The sequence below is a fragment of the Equus quagga genome, chromosome 18 (assembly GCF_021613505.1).
Source record: "Equus quagga isolate Etosha38 chromosome 18, UCLA_HA_Equagga_1.0, whole genome shotgun sequence".
Lineage (NCBI taxonomy): Eukaryota > Metazoa > Chordata > Mammalia > Perissodactyla > Equidae > Equus > Equus quagga.
In genome coordinates this window covers 5,471,818-5,498,595 of record NC_060284.1, presented here as the reverse complement: position 1 = coordinate 5,498,595, position 26,778 = coordinate 5,471,818, and the positions used below count along the sequence as shown (strand labels likewise).

Below are 26,778 nucleotides of genomic sequence, written 5' to 3'. Positions count from 1 at the left end.
CTTTCTGTTTGTTTGTTTTTTGAGTAGGGAGGCAATTAAAAAATGAGCAAAACAGCCCCTTCTCTCACAGGGCTTATAGTGCTGGGTGGACGATGAGAGAAGTAGTCAATATGAGCCAATATAAGCACCAAGCCTCCTTACTTACGTTACGTTTCTGGGCTGTGTCTCAACTGTCAGAGTCAGATCTTTGCTGATTTATTAATCCATCCAATGTCTAAGTTGATCTCAAGTTTTCTATGTGAAAATTATTATTTTCAACCTACACTCACAAAAGGAAAATCTTTGTTCAACCTTAATGATTGCTCCTATCAGTACGCAATGTGGCTACATTTCACGTGAGTTTGAATTATGGAAATCTTAAATACTGCAATAGGGAAATATTAACTAACTTACTTTATGAATAAAACTTGAAGTCATGTGCATCCCCACAAATGAAACGTTTGTCAAGAATGGCAAAATTTCAAAGTCAACTGGCCAAGTGACTTACAAACTCGTCTCTCCCTATCTGCCACAGGAAGCGCCGTGTTAGCCAGTCAACAGAAATGCCGGCCAATCTTGGTCAGCCAACGTGTGAATTTGATTTATGTGAGACCATGAGAAATGCATCCCTCTCATAAACTATGGCTTCTATGTGCTGCTTTGATAAGCAAGCCACTGTCTTCTTTTCTGAGCGTACATCCTCTGGGCGTATGCAGCTTCCTTTCCTTTGTTTATAATCCCCTTTCATCTGCTCAGGTACTAGACAAACTCCTTTTCATATTTCAAGACTTAGTTTGAAGGCAGGCTTTCCTTAATATCCTTTCCATTCAGACTTCCTTTGTTTTTCCTTTCTCTAGGCTCCTTGGACAAATGCACAGATTTTTTTTTTTTTTGAAAACTATTTTGTAGTTTCTTGCACGTATCTTACTTACTATTGTGAAGGCAAGTACTGTGTCTGAGGTTCTGGGAAGATGAAGATGCACGACACAGAACCCATTGCAGAGGAGGAACTCAATAAAATGTTTTAAAAGAAAATCCACACACTTAGCAATTATATACAGGGTGCCTATAAAATGTACTAGGCATGGTGGAATGCACTAGAATGAGCAGTGAGAAACAGGACAAACGTGGTCCTTGCCCAAACCTCCAGTTTAAGGAGGGAGACAGAGACTTGAATAATAATTGAAATATGATGATCAGGAAAGAAGAGAACATCGCTGAGAAACTTAAGTTTGTCTGGGGGATTATAGAATTAATCCTTAGCACCAATGTTCAAATAGGAGCTAATAATGGGAGATGTGTGCCCCCGCCAGAAGCAAAAGTCAAGGAGTCCTCTGCCTACGAGCTACTGAGAAGGACTCAGACGTCAAAATACCTGTTACAGGTGTTCTGAATACTCACGGAAAGAGTGTAACTATATTTGAATGGATTGTATATCATAATATGTAATAACTAAGGTAGTGAATTTTGGTTTCCAATGTGTGGTCTGAAAACAATGGGGAAGGCTTTGCTGCAGGTCGAGGGAAGCTCAGGCAAAGCAAATCCACATCTTTTGCTGCATCATTTCTCCACGTGGTGCTGGGTTTGGCTTTATCCTCCCCCTCCCCACCTCACCCCACGATCGAACTTTCGAACTTGAGTTATTTCCTTGAAAATGAATAACAAAGGAACAGCAATTAAAATGATTCACTGCCTGGAGATGAAATTAAATTTAGAAGAATGTCACTTCATGATCTGTTCATAAATTTCAGATCTCATAATTTCAATGAAATGTACTGAATTTTCCCTCTACCAATAAACAGTATATACTGCAACTACTTATGGCAATACAGTCGAAAACAAACTCAATATAGGCAGCCACCCAGAAGTCAAAGGCTCAATTCATTTGGAAGGGCATAGGAAAAGCACTAATATTAATTTGGCTCAAGTGCCACGTCACTGGAATGCCAAGGTCATGGATATCAGAGGCTCACTGGTGTGGACCTCCCCGCATGCCTGTTGTAGTGTGCTGGGGAAACTGACACAGGATGAAGAACTCGGCTTGTATAGGGACAGGCGCACAAGGTAACTGGTGGGTTGCTACACTACTTCTTGGGATTTAAAAAAGACTATTATCAAGGGCTTCTTAACTCCCATTGCATCACATCTACACCCCTCCTAGAGTGGACTTTCTATTATATTTACGCACAAGTCTTATTTTCCGTATCAACTGTCTTCACCCGCAATACATCCCATCTAGCACAATGGCAGGCACATAGTAGCCATTCTGTAAACGTTAGGTGAGTAACTGAACTTGTTTAGCAAATGTGCATTGAGTACTCCATGCCAGGTCCGGTTTTAGGTGCTGAGGATACAGTAATTAACAAAATGCTCAAGGTCCCAGGTGTCATGGAGCTTACATTCCAGTGGGGGAAGAGAGAGCCAGTGGACACTGAGAACATGTAACATGCTAGTTAGAGAGAAGGGCTATGGAAAAAGAGAAAGTGAGGTAAGGAGGAAGGAAGCGTTAACAGTGGATGGAGAGGAGTGTTGCCATTGTACCTAGGATGGACAGGGAAGGCCTCTGGTAAATCTGCTGAAGAATCACAAGGGAAGTGAGGGGACAAGTCACTCAGTTGGCTGGGAGAAGGTTTCACCAGGGTCGAAGGAGCAACAAATGCTAAGACCCTGAGATGCCGATGGGGTTGGGGTGATGCAAGAGAAATAGCCGTGAAGACAGTGTGGCTAGAGGGACTGAATAAGGCAGTGAGTGATGGAGACAAGATCAGAGAGGTGGCAACTGGGACGGGGTAGGGGTCTCAAAGGACAGATCACATAGGGCCTTGTAGACCAATATAGACTGTTTCATTTTTACATTGACCAAGATAGGAGGATTTTGAGCAAAGGAGTGACGCGATACATTGAGAATAGATTTGGGGGGGTGGCAAAAGTGGAAGTACCCCCACTACCAATTAGTCTCTCTGAATAAATGAAAGAATGAAAGCCAATTAGTAAGCAGACAAGAAAGAATTCATTCTTGTGTGATTCCCAGTGTTTTTCACTCCACTACAGATAGCCCTCTGCCCTCCTGACTACTCCTATATTTTTTAAGCTGTGTTTCTACCCTCTTTTCTCAACTCAGGTCAGCCTGAGCTTCCTAAGGTCTAGGTCTGTCAGTCATAAGTAGTCCTTACAAGTGGTATGACAGGAAGTTACGCAAATTCTTTGTTCAAAGAAGAGTCTGCAGAACAAACATGTATGTATGTCTATAAAGCATATATACCACCCACGCTCATGGTCCTCACTTGTGCTAACAGTTCAAATGCACCCTCTGTATGAGGTAGCTTTAATTTCTATGGATATGTGGATGTGGCTGGCAAATGACCTTCCTGCTCTGGAGATTAAAGAGGAAAGACATGGGAGAAACCAGAGTGCTGTAGACTGAATGTTTGTGTCCTCCCAAAATTTATATGTTGACACCCAATCCCCAATGTGATGGTATTTGGAGGTGGGGCTGTTGGAAGGCGATTAGGTCATGGTGGTAGGGCCCTCATAAATGAGATCAGTGCCTTTAGAAAAGAGACCCCACAGAGCCCAGCCCCTTCCACCACATAAGGTTACTGTGAACCAGGAAGCTGGCTCTCACTAGACACCGAATCTGCCAGTGCCTTGATCTTGGACTTCCGGCCTCCAGAACTGTGAGAAATAGATTTCTGTTGTTTATAAGCCACCCAGTCTATGGTAGTCTGTTATAGCAGCCCAAATCGACCAAGACACCAGGGTCCACAGTGTCGTTTTTCTATAATACTCTGGACCTAGAATAAAACCTAAATGTTGTTTAAAAGGACGTGACATTTAGGGAGGTTGACAGACCCCATTGGCTAGGCAGGACACTTAAAGGTGGAGTTACTAATTATCCTAGTTTCCTAGCATAATATTGTTAGATTTAGACTTCAAAATGTGAATGTTTCTGAAGTGTAAAAAGAATTCATGATTAATCATACAGATTCCCACTTAAATTATATGTAGAGATCCAAGTTCTATATAAAATAGTCTAGTGTTCTAAATGCTCATTTAATTTTTTCTCTCATTCTTATTTCCAAGGATTCTAAGATTTTCTAAACCCCAGTCCTTGTTAGTAAAAAATAAAGAGCAATTCTCTGCTTACCCAGGTCTGCCCTTTGTATATCCATCACAGTCAGATTCGTAATTGCATTAGTGACACACTTGAAAACCAGTTTGACTTAGGTGGTTAGTTTTCAGTGTAGATCAATAATCACTCTTAACTTTTTTTTTGGATCATGAACCGCTTTATGAAATTGCTGAATGCTGTAGACGCTCTTTGTGGACAAATGCACATATGCGCACACACACAAGATATGCAAAATATCTTGCATCCAATATATCCCACAAATTTCAGGGAATCCACGGACTTCCTGAACCCTATCCATGGAACTTCTCCTAAGAAGACAAAATATTGAATTACATTACACGCGCATTCAGTCTAGTCCACTGCCTCTGCGTAGGGATACAGGAGAAATCAGGCTCATGACGATGGAAGGTGGTGCATTTTCCCCTAGAATTTACACTTTGCTGTGATTATAATTTGTCTTGTCAACTTTTCCTTACTTAGTAAGGGTAACATATAACTTGTCCTCTTACTAATCTACGTGTTATGGAAAGGTGTTTATTTTCCAGCTTCTCATTCCAATGCACCGTTGTTTCAATTTGTATGTGGGTGATTCCCATTTGTCCAGGAAAGACTACGACAATAAAGACAGGATCCAGACATTCAGATCCAGATCCAGATGATACATTTCTCACTGCTGATAGACTTCAGTGAGGGCTTTCTGTAGCTTGTGACCAAAACTGAATCAGAGATCTCTAGATAGTGAGATATTAGATTCTTGGACCTTCTGGAAGATTTTCTTTAAAGCAGTGAATTAATATTCCTAATTAGTTTTGCTCCTCCATTCTGGGTATGCCACCTGTTATTGTTCACTGGCTTTCTTTTGGTTTTAAGATAAGGAATGAACTAGTTATATTTAGGGTTCCCACAATGAATAAGATAGAGTTTGGAGACTACAGTAGATCAAGCCGACAGCCCAGGCTTACTTGCTTGGATCTGCTCCCTTGAAGTAGGCGTTGACCGTTTCTGTAAATGCTGCTGCAACGGGCAGGGTGTCCTGGGCGCCCATGGTAAGGGGGCTGGGTCCTCTGGAAGAACCTGCAGGAAATGAAAGACTTTCCTTTATTATGGACACAGGGACACCTTAGTGTATGTAGGACTAAAAGTCCATTAGAGGATCACAGGGTGAAATCTGTTACTGAAAAGACATGTAATGTGCTAAGAACCAGAACTCTAAATATTCAACATAGAGCTCAAGTATTTAAAAGGAAATATTTGGCTGCCTTACAGACAAACACACTTGAAATTAATTCCATTATGTATTTTACCACAGAAAAAAATCCAAGCAGAGAATAAAGCCATAGAGGCTTTCAATGCTTTACATAAAGCATAGGGCAGTATTTGCATGACAGTTTGTACAGCAGGTAATTAATACAGGAAATCATTAGTTTCCTATTTGAGCATTCACCCTACATAGTTGCCCAAACACTCAAAACTTTTGGCATTTCTTCATTTTAAAGGAGAAACAGTCATGGGGTACCATGTTACACATGTTCTTTTCCAGATTATTTCCATTTCAAAAAGCCCAATTACCTCAGATCAAGCAGGCTGAAGTTTACATGTCCAAAAACACACACAACCAAAATGTACACCTTGACTCAGCACAAACACACAAATGCATCAATTCACACTATTAAAAAAGACAGCAGCTCTCCTGTTTATTGAACACCTGCTACATACCAGGCACTGCTCTGGATACCTTACGAGGATTATCTCATTCAAGCCCCAGACCAGCCTGTGGGACAAGCATTATTATTCTCATTTTACAGAAGAGAAAACTGAAGCTCGAAGACGTAAGTGACCTGCGCAAGATAACACAGTTCTTTAAGCGGCAAAACTAAAATTCAAACCTAGATTTGCTGCCCTGCAAAGTTCATGTTTTTCCCATTAGACAACACAGTCTGTCTAAATTAAACCTAGTTTTGTGCAGTTTTGATATGACCTGAGGTTTCCAAAGGGAGCAAAGTGTAGACCGTTGCCTTTGTTGCTAATCTCTAGGCGTGTACGGAACAGTAAAGTTTCAGTTACGACGAAGTATTTCATTATGTCGCAAGCTCACTGCTTCTCCTTCCTATAAACAACACGCATTCTCCCTTCCCTTCCCTTCCCTGCCCAGATGACATATTTGACCCTTCACCTTCAGTAACTTTCGTCCTCTTCTCTGGCTCTGACTCAATCTACACTTTGTACATCTCCCTCCTTAATTAGATTTTCCTTGACAATGCTAGTTCACTCTAGTCTCTAGTTTTTCTATCTTCCCTTGTCTTTTGATATCTTGAGCTTGGTAATTGATCATTAACAAACATTTGCTTACTATCTACTACGTACAAGGCACCATGGTAGGTGCTGGGGATTCAAAGATAAATAAACATAATCCTTGTCCTCAAGGAGTTACAGTTCAACATGTTAATATCATTATTGTCATTATCATCAATATTCACTACCAGCATTATCTCCATCACCATTATCTGTTGCAGACTTACTATGTGTTTTGCAATTATCTATGTAAACATGTGAAGTAAGCATTATCTTCATTTTGTAGTTGGCGGAACCAAGGCTGAGTTTATACAACTTGCACAGCTGGTATGCAGAATATTCAAGGCTGGTACCCAGAAATGTAGAGTTCATAGTTTAGGCTCTGAGGACTACATTAGTTTGCCGCCTGGGTAGTCAATTACAGGGCCACTGGAGGAGAAGCAAACAATTACAGCACCATCGGGGGAGTCTTAAGGGGAAGTATGCACGTCTAAGTCTTTGTCACCCCCAAGACTGTAAACTTTTAGAAGGAAGGAATGATGACATGAGCTTCCTTTATGGGACCTCTACAGTTCATAAAACAGAGCCAGGATTACATTGACCTCTCATTAAATCCACATCAAAGCTTTCCTTGTTGGATCTCAGGAAGGTAAAATTTGGGCACATCTATAAACAAACACGATGCGCTGAGCAGAGGCCATTGTTTTGATTCTTACCATTATATCCAGGTCATAGCCACGATGTGATTGGATAGATAGATCTGCAATCAAATAATTAGAGCAATCTGGTAAAGGCTTTAAGAGTGCTACAAGCAAATCTCTATGAAAACACTTCATGCTGCTTGGATAGGAGAGGGCAGGGTTCATCGAGAAAGTGATACTGGAACCAAGGTTTGAAGATGAGTCAGATCTCATGAGGGAAAAGGAAGAAAGCCCAGCATGTACATACATGAGGAACTGAGCAAACACATGGCATTTTGAGAAACCACAGGACGTGTGGTCTTATTTGTGTGTATGTGTGTGTGCGTGAATGTGGCAGGTAGTGAAGGGTGAGACAAGGCTTGGGGGGTTAGGAATTAGATCATGAAGAGTTCTGTATAAATATTTAGGAAAATTTGTCTTTATTGTATAAGTGATTTATGGGCATCAAAATTAGAGTTACTTTTTGATAATCTAATACAAATCTGTGGACGCTTTTCAGAGCACGCACATATATACAGCATTTAAATAATCTGAAATAGAATTACTAATTTCTTGAAGTCCTTGGGGTTCCTGGAACAGGGGTTAAGACACCCTCTAGAAGACGGGAGGCCGCTGAAATATTTGAAGTAGGGAGTTTATAATAGGGCTTGACTTTAGATCACTCTAGCTACAGTGCAGTGGATAATTTAGTGAAGGAGACAATAAAGTAAGTGAGGAGAACTCTCAGAAAGAAAAAGATAAAGTTAGAAAGAAATGCAGATATTAGTAGATAAAAGGAATGTCATAGGCATGATATTTCTTTAGTTCTGCAAAGCATTTAAAAGTCTTCTATGATATTCTTGTGAATAAAATAGGAAAAGTTGAGTAGATAATAGTCTTGCCAAGTGAATCGACAATTAGACGAATCATCATATCCAACGAGCATGAATCAGTGGCTTTCTGTCCATTGAGAAGGAAGCCTCTGGTGGAATATCCCAGAGACCTATCCTTAGTCTGGGCTCTCCAGTGCCTTGGATAAAACTAGAAAAGATGTTCAGAAATGGCACACTGTAGTGGCTGAGAGGTTGGGATTTGGCATTAGACATTCCTGGGGTTGAGCCTTGATTCCGACACTTGCCATCTGTATGATCTTTGGCAAGGATGATATAGTAATACCCACTTTGTAGGCCTGTTCTGAGGATAGAATGAGGTTAAGACATTTAACACAGTGCTTGATCCATAGTAAGCCCTCAATAATGATTAGCTACTTTTAAGATTATTATCACAATTTAAGATAATACAGAGATTATCTTAAATAATGACAGACTCATTGAAAGTACTCAAAATTATCTCAAACTTTTGGAATACTGGACTGGAAATGATAAGAAAAATATCAGCAAAAACAAATGTGGAATTCTTATATATCAAGATTAAAAGTTAACCAAACAGGGGCTGGCCCCGTGGCCGAGTGTTTAAGTTCACGTGCTCTGCTGCAGGCGGCCCAGTGTTTCGTTGGTTCGAATCCTGGGCGCGGACATGGCACTGCTCATCAAACCACGCTAAGGCAGTGTCCCACATACCACAACTAGAAGGACCCACAACGAAGAATATACAACTATGTACTGGGGGGCTTTGGGGAGAAAAAGGAAAAAAATAAAATCTTTAAAAAAAAAAAAGTTAACCAAACAATTGTGGTTTGGGGAAAACTGGTTTGGCAGAAGAACATGTGAAAAAAATATTTGGGGGTTTAGTTGACCATCAATTTGCTACAGTTGGGTTCAAACATTTCCCTTATTGGGCTGCGTCAGTGGATGAGTAACAGATGGATCACTAGGAATGAAGCTTTCACTGCTTTTTGTGTGCTTTGTTTTAAAGCCCATCAGCCAGCAACCGGAACACTTAACCACGAGCTAAAGACCAAACTCTCCAGGGTAATGATGCACAAGAACATCTGTGGTGCTAGAGTCGGAATGCTTGCGTCCCCCAAAATTCATATGCTAAAAACTTAATGCCCAACGCGATGGTGTGAGGAGGTGGGGCCTAGCTGTAAGTCATTCTAGCTCCTCTATGTGGGATGTCGTCACAGCATGGCTTGATGAGCAGCTCCTAGATCCTGGCCGGGATGGGAACCAGTGAGCCCCAGGCCTCCAGGTTGGAGCGTGGGAACTTAAGCACTCGACTGCAGCCCGGCCCCTAACATCCCTTTCTTACAGATGCAGAAACTTTGAGAGCTTAAGTAGGTAGCTCCAATTCAGAGAGCATGCCACCCAGACTTCCAGCTGTTCTACTTTGCTGTTACAGTAGAGCGCATCAGAGGCATGCGCGTCGGTCTTGATCGCATGCTGTCATTAATATCTGACCCTGGCAGCTCGCTGATTCTAGCTGCACCTCCATTACAGCGGACGTTGATCTTGGCACCAGCAACCTCACCTGGCTGTAGGGAGGATGTGCACTGACCAACACCAGGTGTCACCAGAACTGCAAATTTTCCCTTCTGTCCATTGGGGGTTAGAAACAATCACTTTGAGAGCAACCTGAAGGATGGGCAGCAGAGAGAGCTGGCTTGTTTGTCGATAAGACTGATCCCACCCTTGCAGTCAACCAACCCAAATAACTGCCCACTCCACCGGGCCTGCCGGGCGAGAGCCCAGTAACCCTTACGGCCAGGAATGAGAATGCGGGAGATGGAACCAACGGACAGAGGCAACAGCAAGTCTCAGAATGCATAAAAGAAGACAGAAGAAATTCCAGGAATTGTGGGAAGCCGCAGAGAGTAGATATGGAGTTAGCTTTCTCTAAAAAAAAAAGTGGATCATATTAGTTAGAATTAGTAAAAAGATAAATGATACTCCATTCTATGATAATTTACAGAGTATATTCTGTATAATGTAGTGATAAAGACAAAGAATGTTGGAATCAGACTAAATTAAATTTGAATCCTGACTTTATCACTTACTGTGTGACCTTGGGCAAATTACTTAACCTCTCTGAGGTTTAGCTTCATCATTTTGTAAAATGGAGATAGCAGTTTCTACAGAAGTTGTAAGGATTGAATATGATGATACAGGAATGTCCTTGTTATCTGAGGATAGTCAGTGTCAGAAAAAAGTCACTTAAAAATGAATGTATTTAAACACTTCCTAAAATTTCATAGTATAAAATGATAAAAAGGTTTGATTGGGACTCTAGTCAAACTAAATTTGCATAAAAATCTTTTGTTAACAAACCACGATCAAATAACTAATGAGTTCTTAGAATGAAAAAAATGATTTCTGTTGATATTTTGAGGAAGGGCATATTTTTCCGGTAAAATTGTATTACAGCTCTAAACACAGTCTAGGTTCAGATTTGCTTTGATTCATGATCATAAAGTGAGCCATTATTGCTGAGTTAATTGAGAGTTTTATAAATTTTCCTAAGGGCCTTTCAGTTTCTTGATTTTCTTTTGAAATGGCTATGGTGTAAGCTTCCTTTTTTTCTTCCTCTTCAGTTATTAATAGTTTTATTTCTGCCAAATCCTCAATTGACAGTGACTTTGAGTGTGACCCAAAGAGCTTTACACCAACATTTTTGTTGACTTCACGGAATCCTGTATCCTTTCTGAGCCCGGCACTTTCATTTTCCAAGAAATGGGCTCTGCATCCGCACGGTACGCCCACTGTGAGGCAGTGGTTCACGGGGAAACTGACTGACCTGCGTTATGTCAGGAATGGGGACAGATGGCGTGGATGCTGGTGTCAATTGGGGAAAAGCGATATTAGAAGGGGGACGAATGTTATAATACTTCCCTGTCATGTTGGTATTTACCTTCCTACAAAATCCAATAACCGCAAAGATGCTGATAAAGACGTTGGGAAAGAGAAACACCAGCACGTGTAAGTCTGATGCCAGCATCTAATCAGCACCCAATAAATGACAGCTATTGTCACTAGCAGCGGCGAAGAGTTTGCCTGGCAATCACTGCATGTAATACACTGTTTCAGGCTCCCCTCAACACCAGATGCACTTTGCACACGAGGGCAGGTGGAAGGTTAGAAGCCCCTCTGAGGTCAGCAGGAAGAATTGCATCACGAGAGCTCCATTTTAGAAGGAGGGTAGTGATCTTGCGACTTTGTGAACCTCAGCTGAAGTGATGATTAATAAACTAACATTACTTTTTAAAAATCACAGCAGCTTTCCTTCAAAAAATTTTTAGGATAGGTTTGTAAGAAAAAGAGTGAAAGAAAAGTTATTACATATAAAATGTTGCTTTTTTCTTTTTCTCTACATCCTTGAATGTTACAATTTTACATAAACTAGTTGGCTTAAATTATATGAACTATATCTTATATATGTGTATGTCGTATATATGTGTTTACGTGTTATATGTTGCATATAAAAACCTATAAATAAAATATTTTGTGTATTTTTGGTATATTTGTGTTTTTGTCTATTTTAGAGTTTTTGGTAGTCTAATGAATGCCATAGTCTGCTCTAATAAATAATAAAGCTGTGATGGGGGCTAAACTGAACATATACCTTTCGTATATGTTCCAAGGACTATGCTAGATGTTTCACATGCATGACCTCATTGAATCCTCACACTTAGGAAAAACATATTATTATTACTATTTTGAAGATGCTCCAATGGAGGCTTCAAGAAGCCCAGGGACTTCCCCAAGTGCTGCTTTGGCTTCTCACCTCCTGAGATGGTAGCATCAATTGACTTGCTGAGTGCCAGAAGGAGGAAAAGGGGCAAATCTCAGAGGAGGAGGCCTCGGTCTCATTCCTGAGGACCTGCTGTGAGCTGAGCACTGTCTTTGATGCTTTACACTCAGTGCGCTGTTTAATTATCACCACAATCCTGTGCCCAGATAGGCGTTACCACATATTACAGATCAACAAACAGAGTCTGAAGGAAGATCGTCGTGTGCCCCCATTCTCACAGGAAGTAAGTGACAGAGTCAGGATTTGGTGTGGGTCCACTTAACCCCAAGCTCTTGCCATATAAGAAGCCCCCCAGGCCTCATCTCAACCCACAGTGGCACTGGGTGAGTGACACCTGTTACATGCTTTTCAGTGTGCAAGGCATTTGCCTTCAAACATGCGGAAGGCATGCTTAAGGACGTCAGTTATTACAGGATGGAGTTAAGGATACTGAATTTCTGGGAGTAAAAAAGATTAGAGTTATTTTCAGTCTTCCTCTTCATTTTATATATATATATTTATTTATATTTATATATATAAACATTTTATATATATATATTTCACTTGCATACATTTCTTGCTTTTCAAATTCCACTCAGTCCAGAAACATGGTCAGCCAACAGGGTTTATAGAGAATTTTCTTCAAATTGGGTCTTTGCTTACAGTTCCCAAACCATCATCCAAGATTAATGCCCTGCTTAACTTCCTGAAATGATCTGTTTGACTCAGAAAACAGGAAAATTAAACTTCGTTTTCATCATCAAACTCCCATCAAGCATATTCAACACAGGGACTATTGTGAACAATGGACACGAGGAAGGAGACAAAGTCATAAGGAAAATGTCTTCGGTATGAGGACTCACATGACCAAATCCTAGACAATTTCTCCGTATAGACAGGATGGAGAGTTTTTTTGATCCAGCATCTGAACCCGAGCCTGCTAGAGCGCGGTACTACAAAGAATATGAATAATGACGTTAAGAGCTAATTTACGTAGAGCCCTTCACGTGATGGCGCCATGCGGAATACTTCATGTGCGTTACGTCTTCTCCTCTCGAAATCTCTCTCTGAGGTACATACCATTACTATGGGTATTTTACCACTGAGGAAATTGAAGCTTAGTGAAATTAAATAATTTGCTCAAGGTAATTGCTCAGCAGTAAGTAGAGGCGCTGAGACTGAAAACCAGATTTAATGTCAATTGTCTTCTTACACCCTAGCCTGTATTATTAACGTTCACCCACTCATGTCAGGGAGCTTTGCTCCAAGATCCAGCTGGATGCACAGCCTGCATTCTTAATGGAGCAGTATCACCCCAAAGGGGCCGAAGCTTGGTTCTTGGGGGAAGGTGAAAGAAATCTTACTTTTTTCTGTATAAAGCACACAGATGTACATAAGTACATAAGCAGATGTATGGTACCACCATGATATTAAAATTCTACTGGGGAGCAATTAAGGGAAAACAAAGTTCTAAAAAGTGTCCCTGGGTAAGGGAGGGGATATGAATAAAGTGTTTGAGAAGCACTGGTTTACAGTTTTAAAAGGGCCGTGGATGTGAATGTCCTTGGACACCTCATCAACTCTCTTGGAAAAAACTTTAAGGCACTGGTTTTGCTGAAGGATAATAGTTTCTTTCTTTCTTCAAATTTACACTCAGTGAATAATACGTGCAGCGCCCCCAGTAGGGGTGGTCTAATCAAGATATGTGGGAAAACATCCAGTAAGGGCCACGCAAAGCAAGAGAGGACAGGAAAGGGAGGCTCGAGAGCCTGGTCAGGGCAGGGGAGGTGTTCTCCCGTGAGCACGTGGGCAGTCCTTGAGCTGAATATAGTCAGGGGCTTCCACACATCGGAGAAGCTGGAGACACCCCGGGCCAGCCTTCAAACCACACAGGCTCATGGCCAATGGTAGGGGACAGTGACCGGGGTCTAAGAACACCAGGAGAAGGAGGAAGGAATCTGTCAAGGGATGGGGAGAATGAGAGGTCCCAAAGGACACCCAAGCACGTTGGCAGGTGGAGGATGTTTCTCTGTGGAAAGTCTGGGATGTGTTTTCAGAGAAGTGGTGGCTACTTGAAGGACCGCCAACATTAGAGATATTCTCAGGTTCAAGTGGGAAACATCAAGACTTTTAGAAAAGAACAAACATTCGCTGAAGAACCATAAATGGCTAAAAAAGTACAAAAACAAATTCAGCCTCCCCAGTAATCCAAGAAATGCAACAGGAAGAAAGACAGAATTTTTTATCTTTTCAGATTAGAAAAGATCTCAAAACAGTCAATCCTTCATGTTTGTGAGAATATTATGAAATAGGTACTTTAATATAATGTTGGTAAAAGTAAAAATTGGAGGAACCTCTCTAGAAAACTTCTTGGCAATGTGTACCATGAACCTTTAGAAGTTTCATAATTTTAGCCCATAATTCCAATTTTTTTTTTTTTTTTTAAAGATTTTATTTTTTCCTTTTTCTCCCCAAAGCCCCCCGGTACATAGTTGTGTATTCTTCGTTGTGGGTTCCTCTAGTTGTGGCATGTGGGACGCTGCCTCAGCGTGGTCTGACGAGCAGTGCCATGTCCGCGCCCAGGATTCGAACCGACGAAACACTGGGCCGCCTGCAGCAGAGCGCGCGAACTTAACCACTCGGCCACGGGGCCAGCCCCCCCATAATTCCAATTTTAAGAATCCATTCTAAGAAAATATCTTAAGGCCAAAGAATTATGTGCAAAGATGTTCACTGCGTGTGGGAAAACTTGAAGCAATTTAAATGCTTAATAATTGAAGTGAAATAAATCATGATTCATGACAGAATGAAATGTCATGCAGATATTAAAAAGTTTTCAGTAATTAAAAATGGAGCTGAAAACAATCAGCTATTATTCATCTATTTTCTCTATTAGATCAGAAAGGGTAAAAGGTACTGACATAACTCAGTGTTGACAAGGGCATGGAAAAATTGTTAATCATAACGCTGGCATGAAATTTTGAAGGGACATTTGGTAATATGTAGTAATATTTAAAATATGCATGCTCCTTAACATAATGATTCCACTTTTAGCAATTTCTCTTTAGGACAAATTATGACAAGTACATGAGGATATAGGTTTAAGGCTGCTCATTGCACCATTATACATAATAGCAAAAAAAAAAAGTGAAAAATCTAAATACCCACTAATAAAAGGTAGGCATATGCATATAATATAATCCTATGGAACCATGAGCATGGTTATACAGATGTACACATGCACACACACACGCATACATATACACTGCGCATAGTAAATTTAAGGGGCTACCATTGACCGAAGGTTACCGAGCAGATTATATATTCTATTTGCATAAAATTGTACATAACGTGTTTCCTTGATTATGAGAAACAGACTTTTGAAAACATTCAAACATTTCTGAAGCTGAGATGTGTCTTGTAATCAACGTCAAAAGAAACCTGGCAGCTGCTAACACGTTCCCCTGTTGTCTTTGCATGACCTTGAGAGAACGTAACGGCGAGTAGACTAGACGTTGTTAGTTCATCTCAGGGTCTCCTCAGTTGAGCTCAGTTCCTTGAATTGATAGCCTCTCATGTGACTGAATTTTAACTTACGTTTGTACTTTTACTTCCCCTCCTACGCTCTTTTCTTTAAAGATTCCATCCGATGCAGTCATAAAGTTAACAGTTATTTGTACAATGAATAGACTCTCACACACAAGGCCATGCAACTGCAGGCAGGAGAAACTGCCACGTCCTTTAAAGTCAAAGCCACAGAACTTTGAAAGACGGGGCACGTAACGGCTGACTGAATCATGTATCATGAAAGAATAGATAACTCAGGTGCTGAAACTAGATCTGTCAGAAACTTCTAGGTGACTTTCAGAAAAGTTGTTTACCTTTGGCAATTTATAAATAAACTTGGGGATACGAATGCAGCTAAAAGCCTGGAATTTTCGATGTGCCCCCCCAATTAAACTGTCAATGTCAAAGAGAATAAAGAGGTCAAGATTACAAACCCGCCGTAGAAAAGCGTCAAGCCACTGGATGGCAAACACCACTGCTGATGCCAACAGTGATCCAGGCGTATCTAATTCTGAACAGGAAACAGGTTTAGACTCAATTTCTGATGCTTGTACTAAAGATAGTGGCTTGCATTTTATCTGTTATTGCTGGTTAGATAAAAATGCTTTTCTATATCTAATGAAGTTTATTTTGCACCCGAAAGGTTGTTATTAAACCAATGGAGCATATCCCAGTGGCTTCCTGGAATCAAGTAAATGAATGCAGCACTCACACGAGTAGGTGTGTATGTGTGTCTGTGTGCGTGTGTGTATAAATATATACAGAGAGAATTTTATTCAAGACGTTTCACCAAATGTTAAAAATGTTATCTCTACCAGTCCCTCAACAGTGTGATTTCAGGGTTGTATTCACTCATTTTATTTTATTGTTTTTCAGTTCCAGGATTTTTTTTTTTCTTCAGCTTTACTGAGGTATAATTGAGAAATAAAATTGTTGGATATTTAAAGTGTACATCTTGCTGATTTGATATATATACATTGTGAAAGGATTCCTCCTGTCTAGTTAATTAACACATCCATCACCTCACGAAGTTTTCTTTTCTTTTCTTTTCTTTTTTGGTGAGAGCATTTAAGTTCTACTCTCATAGCAAATTTCCATTGTACAATACAGTGTCGTCAACCTTAGTCACCACGTTATACATTAGATCCTCAGCCTTTCTCCATCTTAGAGTTGAAAGTTTGTGCCCTTTACCAACCTCTCTCTATTTTCTCCACCTCCCAGACCCTGGCAAACACTTTTATACTTTCTATTTCTAGGAGTTTGAGTTGTATTTGCTTTTTTTAAGATTCCACACATAAGTGGTACCACACAGTATTTAGCTTTCTCTATCTAGCTTATTTCACTTAGCATGATGCCCTCATGGCCCATCTATGTTGTTGCAAACGGCAGGATTTTCTTTTTTCTCTGTATTTACTCTTTCATCTATTCTTTACCAGGCTCTTTGAATTTTTAAAAGTAATGTGCTTATATCAATTTCATAATCATAATAAAGCAAACTATGAGCTATTTTCAAATATGCTTTAATGGCATGCAGGACATTATCATATGTTAAAATAAAAGGATGCATAATTATACACTGTATGAAAATATAAAGTACACACACACACACACACACACATGCGGTGACATAAACATGAAAAATCTTAGGAATGAAATACACCAAAATGATAACAGTGGTCATCTGCAGTTATTACGTTATAGATTATCTCATTTTCTTTATACTTTTCTGTTTTCCTAAATTTTCTATAATAAGCATGCATTACTTTGATATTGTGGCAAAAATATTATAAATAGAAATTGGGAGTTATATTGGGATTTTAAATAACACTGAGTTTTATACATTTGTCTTTTATTTATTTCTTGAATATTCCTGTTCTTACCGTTAAAAAGGGGATGCTGGTGGTTTGAACACTACTGAAAGTTATTCCCCTAGGGGGCTGATACTGAGGAGTGGAGAGGCATAAAGGAGGCTGTCTGTCGTAGTCGGACTCCCTGATAACCTGCTATTTGAGCAGCCAGTTTCATGGGGAATGGGCTGTGAGCAGAGTCCAAAAAAGGCAAAATCTAAGAAAAGGAGTAATCAACATTAAGTAACTCATTCTTCCTCTTCCTGGACTCATCCTTTACAGCGACAATTGCAACTCTTGAAAGTCACCAAAACATCCTTGAAAAATTGACATCACCCTTGCTCCTTCATGACACTTCTACAGAATAACCTTTTGTGTTTTCTCAGAGGCATATTTCAAGTCTCTAAGTCAGGTCTTAGGGGAAGCCATGCTGTAATTACCCTAAATACAAGACCAAGAGACACAGTTGTAAATAGCACACATGGTCTGCGTGAATGTGGGCCAGCAGGAAACGAAGTCCCAAGGCCACATTTACTCACGTCCTGGTGACTGAATCCAGCACAGCCAGCGGAAAAGGAACAAGTCCATGCAAATTCCTGTCCATGAAAGTTCATGCTCTAGCAGAAATTATTACCGCACGCATGTTGCAAAAACAATTGAAGACACAAAAGGGTTAAAAATCTTAAGGGCAATGACTTATCTTAATGCCTTAGCTTAAATGCCATATCTTGATGACCCCAAATCAATCTTTGATTCAATACATGAAGCAATGAATGTAAAATTCTTAGCACATGTTGAATATTCATTAATGTTAATTGTTGTATTAGGAAATGATTACATCTGTATAGCAACTACTTTACTGTTTACAAAAGCCTTTCACAAGTAACTGACTAAAATCTGTTAGCAGTATATGTGGTGTTGATCAAATATACTCATTCCACGCACAGAAAAGGGCTTAGAAATGGAAAATTCTCCTGAGTCTTAACATTACCACTTTGGGTCATTTCTTCATTCATTGTGTCAGCTGTCCTTTCTGAAGGGGGCAGTCAGAGGTTCCCCTCTCTGTCTGCAACAGTCAGAGGCAAGAGTACAATAGGAAGGGCAGCCTCGATCTGCAACAGCCCTTCTTACAAGACATACAATGAAAGGCTGGTGCAGGACGAGGGCTCACAACCACGCAAAAGTAAAGCAATTCCCTCTGGCGATTCTCTGCTTCTCCATCCTTTTCTCAGGAAGTTTGAAATTACTTGTCAAATCTGCTGAAATGCCATGATTTACAAATCCTTTAATAAAAGAGATGGTAACAGCTTTTCTTCCAACACCTCCCATCAGCATTAACACAGCACCCGAGGAGTGCATCACCAGGCAGATCATTAGTCCCAACAAGTCAGCTTTAATGATAGGCTCTGGTGGAGGCGGGGGGTGTACAGCAAGGAGGAGGCATTGTACTTCCAAATCATTCTCCTGCTCCATAAGCAGTGGAGAAAAGACGGCTCACTGTCCATGCTGACAAGGAGGGCAACTCACATGTAGCAACTCACAGCAGATCAAGTTGCCAGATGTTTTATGTGGAAGAAGATGAGAATGCTACCCCTCAACCTTCTCCAAAGGAGACAATAACTGGACAAAACACAGCCACAAGCAAGGGATACGGGAAGCTGGATGACAGTGGGAAGAGCTAATCATTATGGAGCATTCGCATGCACCCGCCTCCCATGTGCTTGACCATTCAATCCTGACTACGACCCTATGAAATAGGTGTCATTACTGTCCCAATTTCCAGAGGAGGAAACTAAGACTTAGAGAGGTTAAGGAACTTACCTAAAGTCCCACATCATGCTGGGGCTGCAATTCAGACCCAGAAGGATAATTCCATGGCCAATGCATACACACACACACACACAAACACACACCCACACATACTTCTTTGCCTTCTCTCTCTCTCTCTAGTTCATATATTTTCCTCTATTTATCTATAGGTATGTACCTACGTATGTGTGTGTATGCGTGTGCACATATGTGTACTGAGCATAAATTGATATAAATTAATTAGAGACTCTTTTTCTATTTCTAATAGCTAGACTAGTATCCAATATATCTTTAGGTTAACATTTACACATTACATAAGATTATATATTAGAACTCCAACTCAGCAACATTTTGTATTTCTTCAATGCATACTCCAGACTTAAACGTCACTCCCATCGCTTCCCCGGGAAGCTCCCCCTAACTTCTAGGCCAGGTTAGGTCTCTCTGCTGGGTGCCTCCAGACCACTCTACCTCCTGAATTGTAAAAAATCTCTACACATTCTTGAAACTACGTGTTTAGTGTCTGGCTTCTACGCCCCGTGAAGGTAGAACCATGTCTTTCGTATCCACAGCTGTGACCCCAACACCTTCCATAGCACCGTGCATGGAGCAGGCACTCAGTAAATACTCACTGATTGAATGAATGCAGCCATAGCAATATCTGTCCCTGTAGCAACATTACCAAGGCCTTAGTCTACAAATTCGTTTATTGTTTTCCCTGTCAGATACCTACCTATTGCAGAATCAGTAACCCTGGAAAACCTTAGCCTTTTGCTATGCATCCATCATAATCACTTTTGTACACACACATTTAAACACATGAAGATAGTCCTGACTCCTGCTAAACAATATTAACTATGAGTATGTCCAGGCATGTACATACTGGAGCTACCATGACGACTATTTCAAATCAAACTCTACAATATCATAAAGGACAACTAATTCCTTCTTTTGAACATGACTTATATGTCTATAAGTTTACTGCAGGGGTGGGTAAGGAACTTGACAATTTTTCCCAAGAGCTCATACTTCATACAAAAAGAAAATTGGAGTGTGCTATAAAAAAACCAAGTTTTTTGCTATTCATAAGCAAAGACATAGAAAATTTATCAATTATTTTTAAGGCTTATACAAGTCATCACATTTTTACTTGATGTACACAATAAATATTAAAAATTCCTTCAGTCTCATATCGTGATCAGTTTTGTGTGTTCCTGTCAGTGTGTCAGGAGAAAGAAAAAGGAGAAAGAGAGAAAAGATCGTAAGACAGATGAGAATGACACACACCTAAGAGAGGACAAAAGGCGTTGACGGGCAGCAGTGAGGGAAAGAAGCAGTGCGCCATCTCTAAGTTAACGTGTATTTGCAATAATAGCCATCTAGAAGCTGGGATTTTTCTTCTAAGCTTGATGTCTGCAATTTTCCTATCTGGTACTTAGGTTAACAGTCATACTCAGAGTGCAACCAGGTCAGCCAGTTAGGCATTCCCTCAAGTATGAACGAGTGGGAGACAACAGACCAGCAAAAATCCAGGCACTTAATATATTCCATGAAAGCATATCCATTGAATATCATGCATTCAAAACTAATCACCAATATTTGCATGGTGATTTAAAGAAAAGATACAATGGAGCAAGTTTCAAGTTACATTCCATTCTTTTTCCAACATGGCTCCTGAAAACAGGCATGCCCCAAGGTTAAACCCTCACCTCCACGGATTCAGCCCGTATCTCTAAGCAAATGACTCCCAAATTTCCAGTCTGTTTACTCCTAGACTCATGCAACACAGATGGTGTGCAGGACCTCAAAGGCGAGAGATCTCAAAAGCAACTCACGCTTCCTGACCAAATCTAGGACTCTCGGGGACTCCTTTCTCCTGCTTTACAACAGCACCCTTCTCCCTGTGTCTCAGGATGGAAGCCTCCACTCCTTTCCACATCCAATTAGATATCAAATGTTTCTACCTTGATGGTGTTTCTCAAATCTCCCGATGAAAATGGTACTGTCAGTCCCTTCCCACTTCTCTCGGACTGCTTCGGTAAATCCCCAGATTTGTGCCTGCCAATAATCCTAAAACTCAAAGATGATCATACCACTTCCTTTCTCAAAAAATTCTCAAAATGCCACCTTGCGTAGGGATTGTGATTCAATTTCTTTTCTCAGTATTTAAAGCCTTTTAGAACATGATCTCTACTTACTTTTCAGGATCAATTCTTAAAACATTCCTCGCCTCTCCCGGTGTTTCCCAACCCTGAGTACAACCTGGATATCACTCACCTGAATGCCTCTGCTCAAGTCTTTTCTTCAAATTGGAACCCTCTTAGCTGTCTAAAGTCCTCCTTGTCCCTTAATGTCCCTGGGCCTCCAAGAAGCTATCCTAGATTCTTCCCAGTTAAAAATCTATCCAGTATTCACACACTTCAGCATGCTTTTACAATTCTGTTATGTCATTCACTATAGTCCGCCTCTTATAGGAAGTGCCCGTCTCTTCTGTTTCCTGTGAATTCCTAGAAGGCAGAAGCCATATCGTTTATCTCCGTAATTCCTATGCAGGGGCTTAGAGCAAAGAGGAGCTCACAGGAAGCTTGTTAACCCTCGAATGGAGGAACACATGAGTGCGTCTTCTTTAACTTTCTAATCCATTCAGCGTTGACCCAACTTTCCTTTGGCTGCTGAAGGGAACTGTTTAACTTTTGCTTCAGGTTTTGGAATTGTCTGCACACAGCAAGTCTTCTTTTTGGGACTGAGAGCTTTGTGCCATTCTTGTCAGTTCTCCACACAGTAACCCCAGTAGGACAAGAAACACTGTTACACAATCTACTTCTGCACCCAGGCAAGCATGACTCAAACTCGGGGTTCATCTCCTTTGCTGGGGAGTAAAAGTCTTCCATCTTGAGCAAAGCAAAGGCTGTCCAACATCTATATATTTTAAAGTTATTGAATTACGTTCATTTTCTTTTGAGTGAGGGACACATTCAGAAACAACTGAGTATTTTGGACTGTTACGGCCATAAGAGGAAGAAAATACACCACCAGTGAGACTCGTAGAGATTCAAGAGGAAGTTCCCGGGCTTAATCACTACCAGAGACCCAAGAAGTCACTCTAGAGACCAGGAAAATTCCAGAAATAAGAAACAAATGCATCTTGGGTACAGAAACTTCTTGGCCCCTTCCCATAATTCTCCTCATTCAGTTTGAATGCAAACTCAAAGTACAAATAATAAAAACCTTTTGGGGGGGCCGGCCCCGTGGCTGAGTGGTTAAGTTCGCGTGCTCTGCTTTGGCTGCCCAGGGTTTCACCAGTTCGGATCCTGGGTGCAGACATTGCACCGCTCATCAACCCATGCTGAGGCAGCATCCCACATGCCACAATTAGAAGGACTCACAACTAAAAATACACAACTATGTACCAGGGGGCTTTGGGGAGAAAAAGCAGAAAAAAAAGATTGGCAACAGTTGTTAGCTCAGGTGCCAAACTTAAAAAAAAAACAAAACAACCTTTCAGAGCTATTAAGCAATAAAAAGACACAAAGGAAGCTTAAATGCATATTGCTAAGTGAAAGGAGCCAATCTGAAAACGCTACATACTGTATGATTCCAACTATATGACATTCTGTAAAAGGAAAAACTATGGAACAAGTGAAAAGACCAGTGGTTGACGGGGTTGTGGGCCAGGGAAGGTGAATGGGTGCAGCATAGAGGATTTTGGGGGCACTGAAAATACTCTGTATGGTACTATAATGATGGATACATGCCAGTGGACATTTGTCCAAACCCGTAGAACATAAACACCGAGAGTGACCCCTAATGTCCACCATGGACTTCAGGTGATGATGATGTGTCCGCATAGGTTCATCAATTCTACCAATGCCCCACCCTGGGGGGAGGTGTTGATAACAGGAGAGGCTGTGCATGCGTGGGGCAGGGGATATACGGGAAATCTCTGTGCCTTCCTCTCCGTTTTACTATGAACCTAAAACGGCTCTAAAAACATTAAGTCACTAAAAACAAAACAAAACTGAAAAACCTTTTATATTGTATAATACATTAATAAACCAAAAAATCTACCTTATTTGATTTTCCTAATTCTCCTGCCAGGTGGGTATTATACCTTCCAGTCTAAAGATTATAAAACAGAGGCTGGCCCGGTGGCTGAGTGGTTAAGTTCGCGCGCTCTGCTTCAGTGGCCCAGGGTTCAGATCCTGGGCGCGAACATGACACTGCTCATTAGGCCATGTTGAGGTGGCGTCCCACTTGCCACAACTAGAAGGACTCACAACTAAAATACACAACTATGTGTTGAGGGGATTTGGGGAGAAAAAAGCAGTAAAAAAAAAAAGAAGATTGGCAACAGTTGTTAGCTCAGGTGCCAATCTTTAAAAAAAAAAGATTATATAACAGAGACTCAGAGACATTACATTCTCAAGATCATTTGGTTACTGAGTGGCATGGCCAAGACTGAATATTATAGTGGTTAGGAACATTGGTTTTATAACTCGACACTAACTCCCCCTGAGCTGATTTACCCACTGACCGGCTGTGTTATTTTGGGAAAGTTACCTAAATTCTCAGAGCCTCTGTCTATTTATGTGTAAAATGTGAGTGATCATGGTGCCCACTTCATACAGCTGCTGTGTGATTCCTCCAGCTTACAAATACGGACTAATCAGCATGAGACTGGCCCATGGGAAGGGCTCATCAGTGCCGCTGCATCAGCAGGGCGGGTCTCAGTGGCACCGGATATGCTGACTCCAAAGAAAGTGATCTTTTCACAAACCAGGGACCCTTTGCTTGGTGACTCAGGATAGAAGCTACCACCTACTCTTAAGCTTTCCTACAGCATTTAATTGGATAGAATTCTGATATGAATTCCGTACATTCACGTCCTCCTTGGCAGCCCATCCACATAATTGGCCTAGACACCAGGGTAAAAACAGGGAGCACTTTGCTGACTGTGCTATTAAGAACTATATATTAGTCTTTGACCCAGTTCCTGGCAGAAAACTCCTAAAATTCTTGTAATTTCCTGAGTGGTAAGAGTGAGAGGGGAATCTTTCATTATTCATAGTAAGCCTCTTTCAACCAGGCCTGAGTTTATGCTAATGAGATGACTCTTGGAGGATGCGGGCTGGTTGCCAGAGGCACCAACCATGAGATTCGAGGTTTGGAGTTTTCTGTCCCATCTCTGACCTCTGGGGAGAGGAGAAAGCCTAGAGATAGACTTAATCACCAGTGGTCAGTGATTAAATCAATCATGCCTATGTAATGAGCTTTCATAAAACCCCTGGGTTTTATGAAATCAGAAGTACAGGTGACAACCTGGGACTTGGGATTGGCATCTGAAGTGGAGGGGGGCAGTCCCGTGGGACTGAGCCCTCAACCTGTGGAGTCTGGATTAACTCTAGGTAGTTAGTGTCAGAATTTTTCAGTGTGAGGAAAAAATTCACATATTTGGCGTCAGAAGATTTGTGAGTAGTACAGAGAAAGAGGTTTCTCTTTTACTGACTTTCTAGTCTGTCTCCGGCATGACAGTCGTAGGCTAGACACGAATGAGAAACCAAGGAAAGATCAGCGTGGAGGCCAACCTTGGAGATTTTCAGAACCAGGCCACTAATTTCTTACGAAGGGGCAATGCGAATTCTGAAACCCTCAGCAGATCCGACCAATAGAATATTTGCAGGTTCAGCTCCACTGGAATCTTCTGAACAGGTTTAGGCTACTTAAAAAAACTCTCCGTGACCTTAATTATTAACAGAAAGGATTTTACATTTTATATTTACAGTCACGTGCAGCATAACAAAGTTTCGGTCGACGACAGACAGCACGTATGGCGGTGGTCCCATCAGATTAGTACATATAGCGTAGGTGCATAGTAGGCTGGACCGTCTAGGTTTGTGTACACACACTCTGTGATGTTCACACAATGATGAAGCCGCACCACGACGCATTTCTGAGAACTATCCCCGTCGTTGGGCAATGCGTGACTGTAGTTTACATACAAAGATGCTGAATAAAAATCCAGGAGTGTGATTTTACTATTTTTAATGAAGACGGTCTTGTATCTTCATTATGTTTTTAATGAAGATAGACAGTCTTTTTGTATTTTTTTCCCAGCCTGGTTGTACTTCACACTGTGGTGTGCAGACTTGGGTACTTGATAATTTCACAGTTTTCCTGATTGAAAAGGGCCTACACTGGGGTAGGGATGATAGTGGACACTTCCCATTTAAAGAATATTGTGAATTTGGCAAACCAGTTGCTTCCCAGAAAATTAGTCACACCCTCCAATTTTCCTTTTGCTAGTGACTCTCAGATGAATGAATTAATATCCTCCTGGCCACGTGAAAATTTTGGCTGGTTTGCTTCTTACCAGATGTTATTACCATGGGAGGGTAAGGAAAGTTGGGTAGTCCACGACTATGATTGTGTCTTACCAATTACTAAACACGGATATTTAATCACCTGCTGAAGGAGTTCAGAAGCTTAAAGTGCCCAAGAGTTATTTTTTTTCACACAGACAACATAATTCCAAAGAGGAAAATGTAGCTCTCATTGTATAGATGATTAGAGTCCTTATAGAAACACACTTCTCCTCCACGGGGTCTAATCTGGCTAGAAAAAAGAACTTGAATGTGGGCCTGAGTTAGTGGACTGAGCAAGAATGGGATGGATGTGAAACCCAGAGGTCTCGGCAAGGTCAAAGATAAGGTATAGTCAGGAGGGTTAGGAGAGCGGGAGGGTTAGAAGATTAGGGAGAACCCACCAGAACCACCTACTTCAGAAGAACGAGATGACGTCTGTAGAGCAGAGCATCGTCCCAGGTCTCCAGCTGGGAGGCCTGGTTTGAATCCCTACTCTGCCTCTCCCTGGCTGGGCGATCCTGCAAAAGTTACTCACATCATCTGAATCTGAAATTCTTCCTCAGTGAGTTGTGCAGAAGAAATGAGATCACAGATGGGACAGACTTTGCACGCAGTGAACACTCAGATGTTACCTATCGTTATCCATCACTTTCATTGCCTCAGGGCCCCTACCTAAAATTGCAACCCACGATATGCTCTATTCTCCTTCTCTATTTATTTATCTTCTTATTTTTGACTCTTCACATTAGAATGGAAGCTCCGTGATGACAGAGATTGTTTCCTATTTTGTCCACTACTAGGGAGAGTCAAGGACTGCGCCGGTACACAGGACTGCTCAGTAAATATTGTTGAACGAAGGGATCATTGCCTAATGTAGTCCTTGGTGCACAGGAAGGGTGACAAATTGTTAGTTGTGAAACAACTAAAATGACCCTTGCCAGCGGGGACCATTTCTGAGATGTGGCCCCAGGTGTGAGTTACTGGGTACAGTGGAGGGAAAGCTTGTTGGAGCTGAAGAAGTCAGAGGCCCTGGGGCCAGGTGTTGGATGGGTCATCCACATGGAATCCATGTCACAGGAAGAAGCTAGGAAGTGTGATGGAGAAGAGGATGAAGAGGAGCTGCCAGCATCTCTAAACCTATAGATGAATGCAGAGGAACGCTCTGCAGCTCAGCAGTGGACAGCAATACGGAGCAGTAGAAGGTGGAATTATCAGATGGCCACTTTCCACAGTGGGGAGTGGTTGGGGAGTGGCAATATGGGGTTGGGAGAATTCAAACACTGCCTCCTACTCCCATGACATATGGCCCACAGAAGATTGAAGAACTTTCTGTGGAGAGAGCTACAGGAGAAGTACGGGTCCCTGGAGAGAGCTGGGATTCAGTTAAGGAAACAGGTGGGCGAGTTCAGCAGAGAGCCTGCGAA

General features: G+C 41.2%; 1 protein-coding gene across 8 annotated transcripts in view; it reads right to left on the bottom strand.

Annotated features, from left to right (window-relative positions):
- The window catches only part of SGIP1 (SH3GL interacting endocytic adaptor 1), a 198,697-nt gene that overhangs the window by 24,939 nt on the left and 146,980 nt on the right, over window positions 1-26,778 (bottom strand). For all 8 annotated transcript variants that reach the window (XM_046645840.1, XM_046645841.1, XM_046645843.1 and 5 more), the window contains one exon: window positions 5,074-5,185. In XM_046645840.1, coding sequence (XP_046501796.1) covers window positions 5,074-5,185 — 112 coding nt within the window. The remainder of the gene's footprint in view (window positions 1-5,073; window positions 5,186-26,778) is intronic.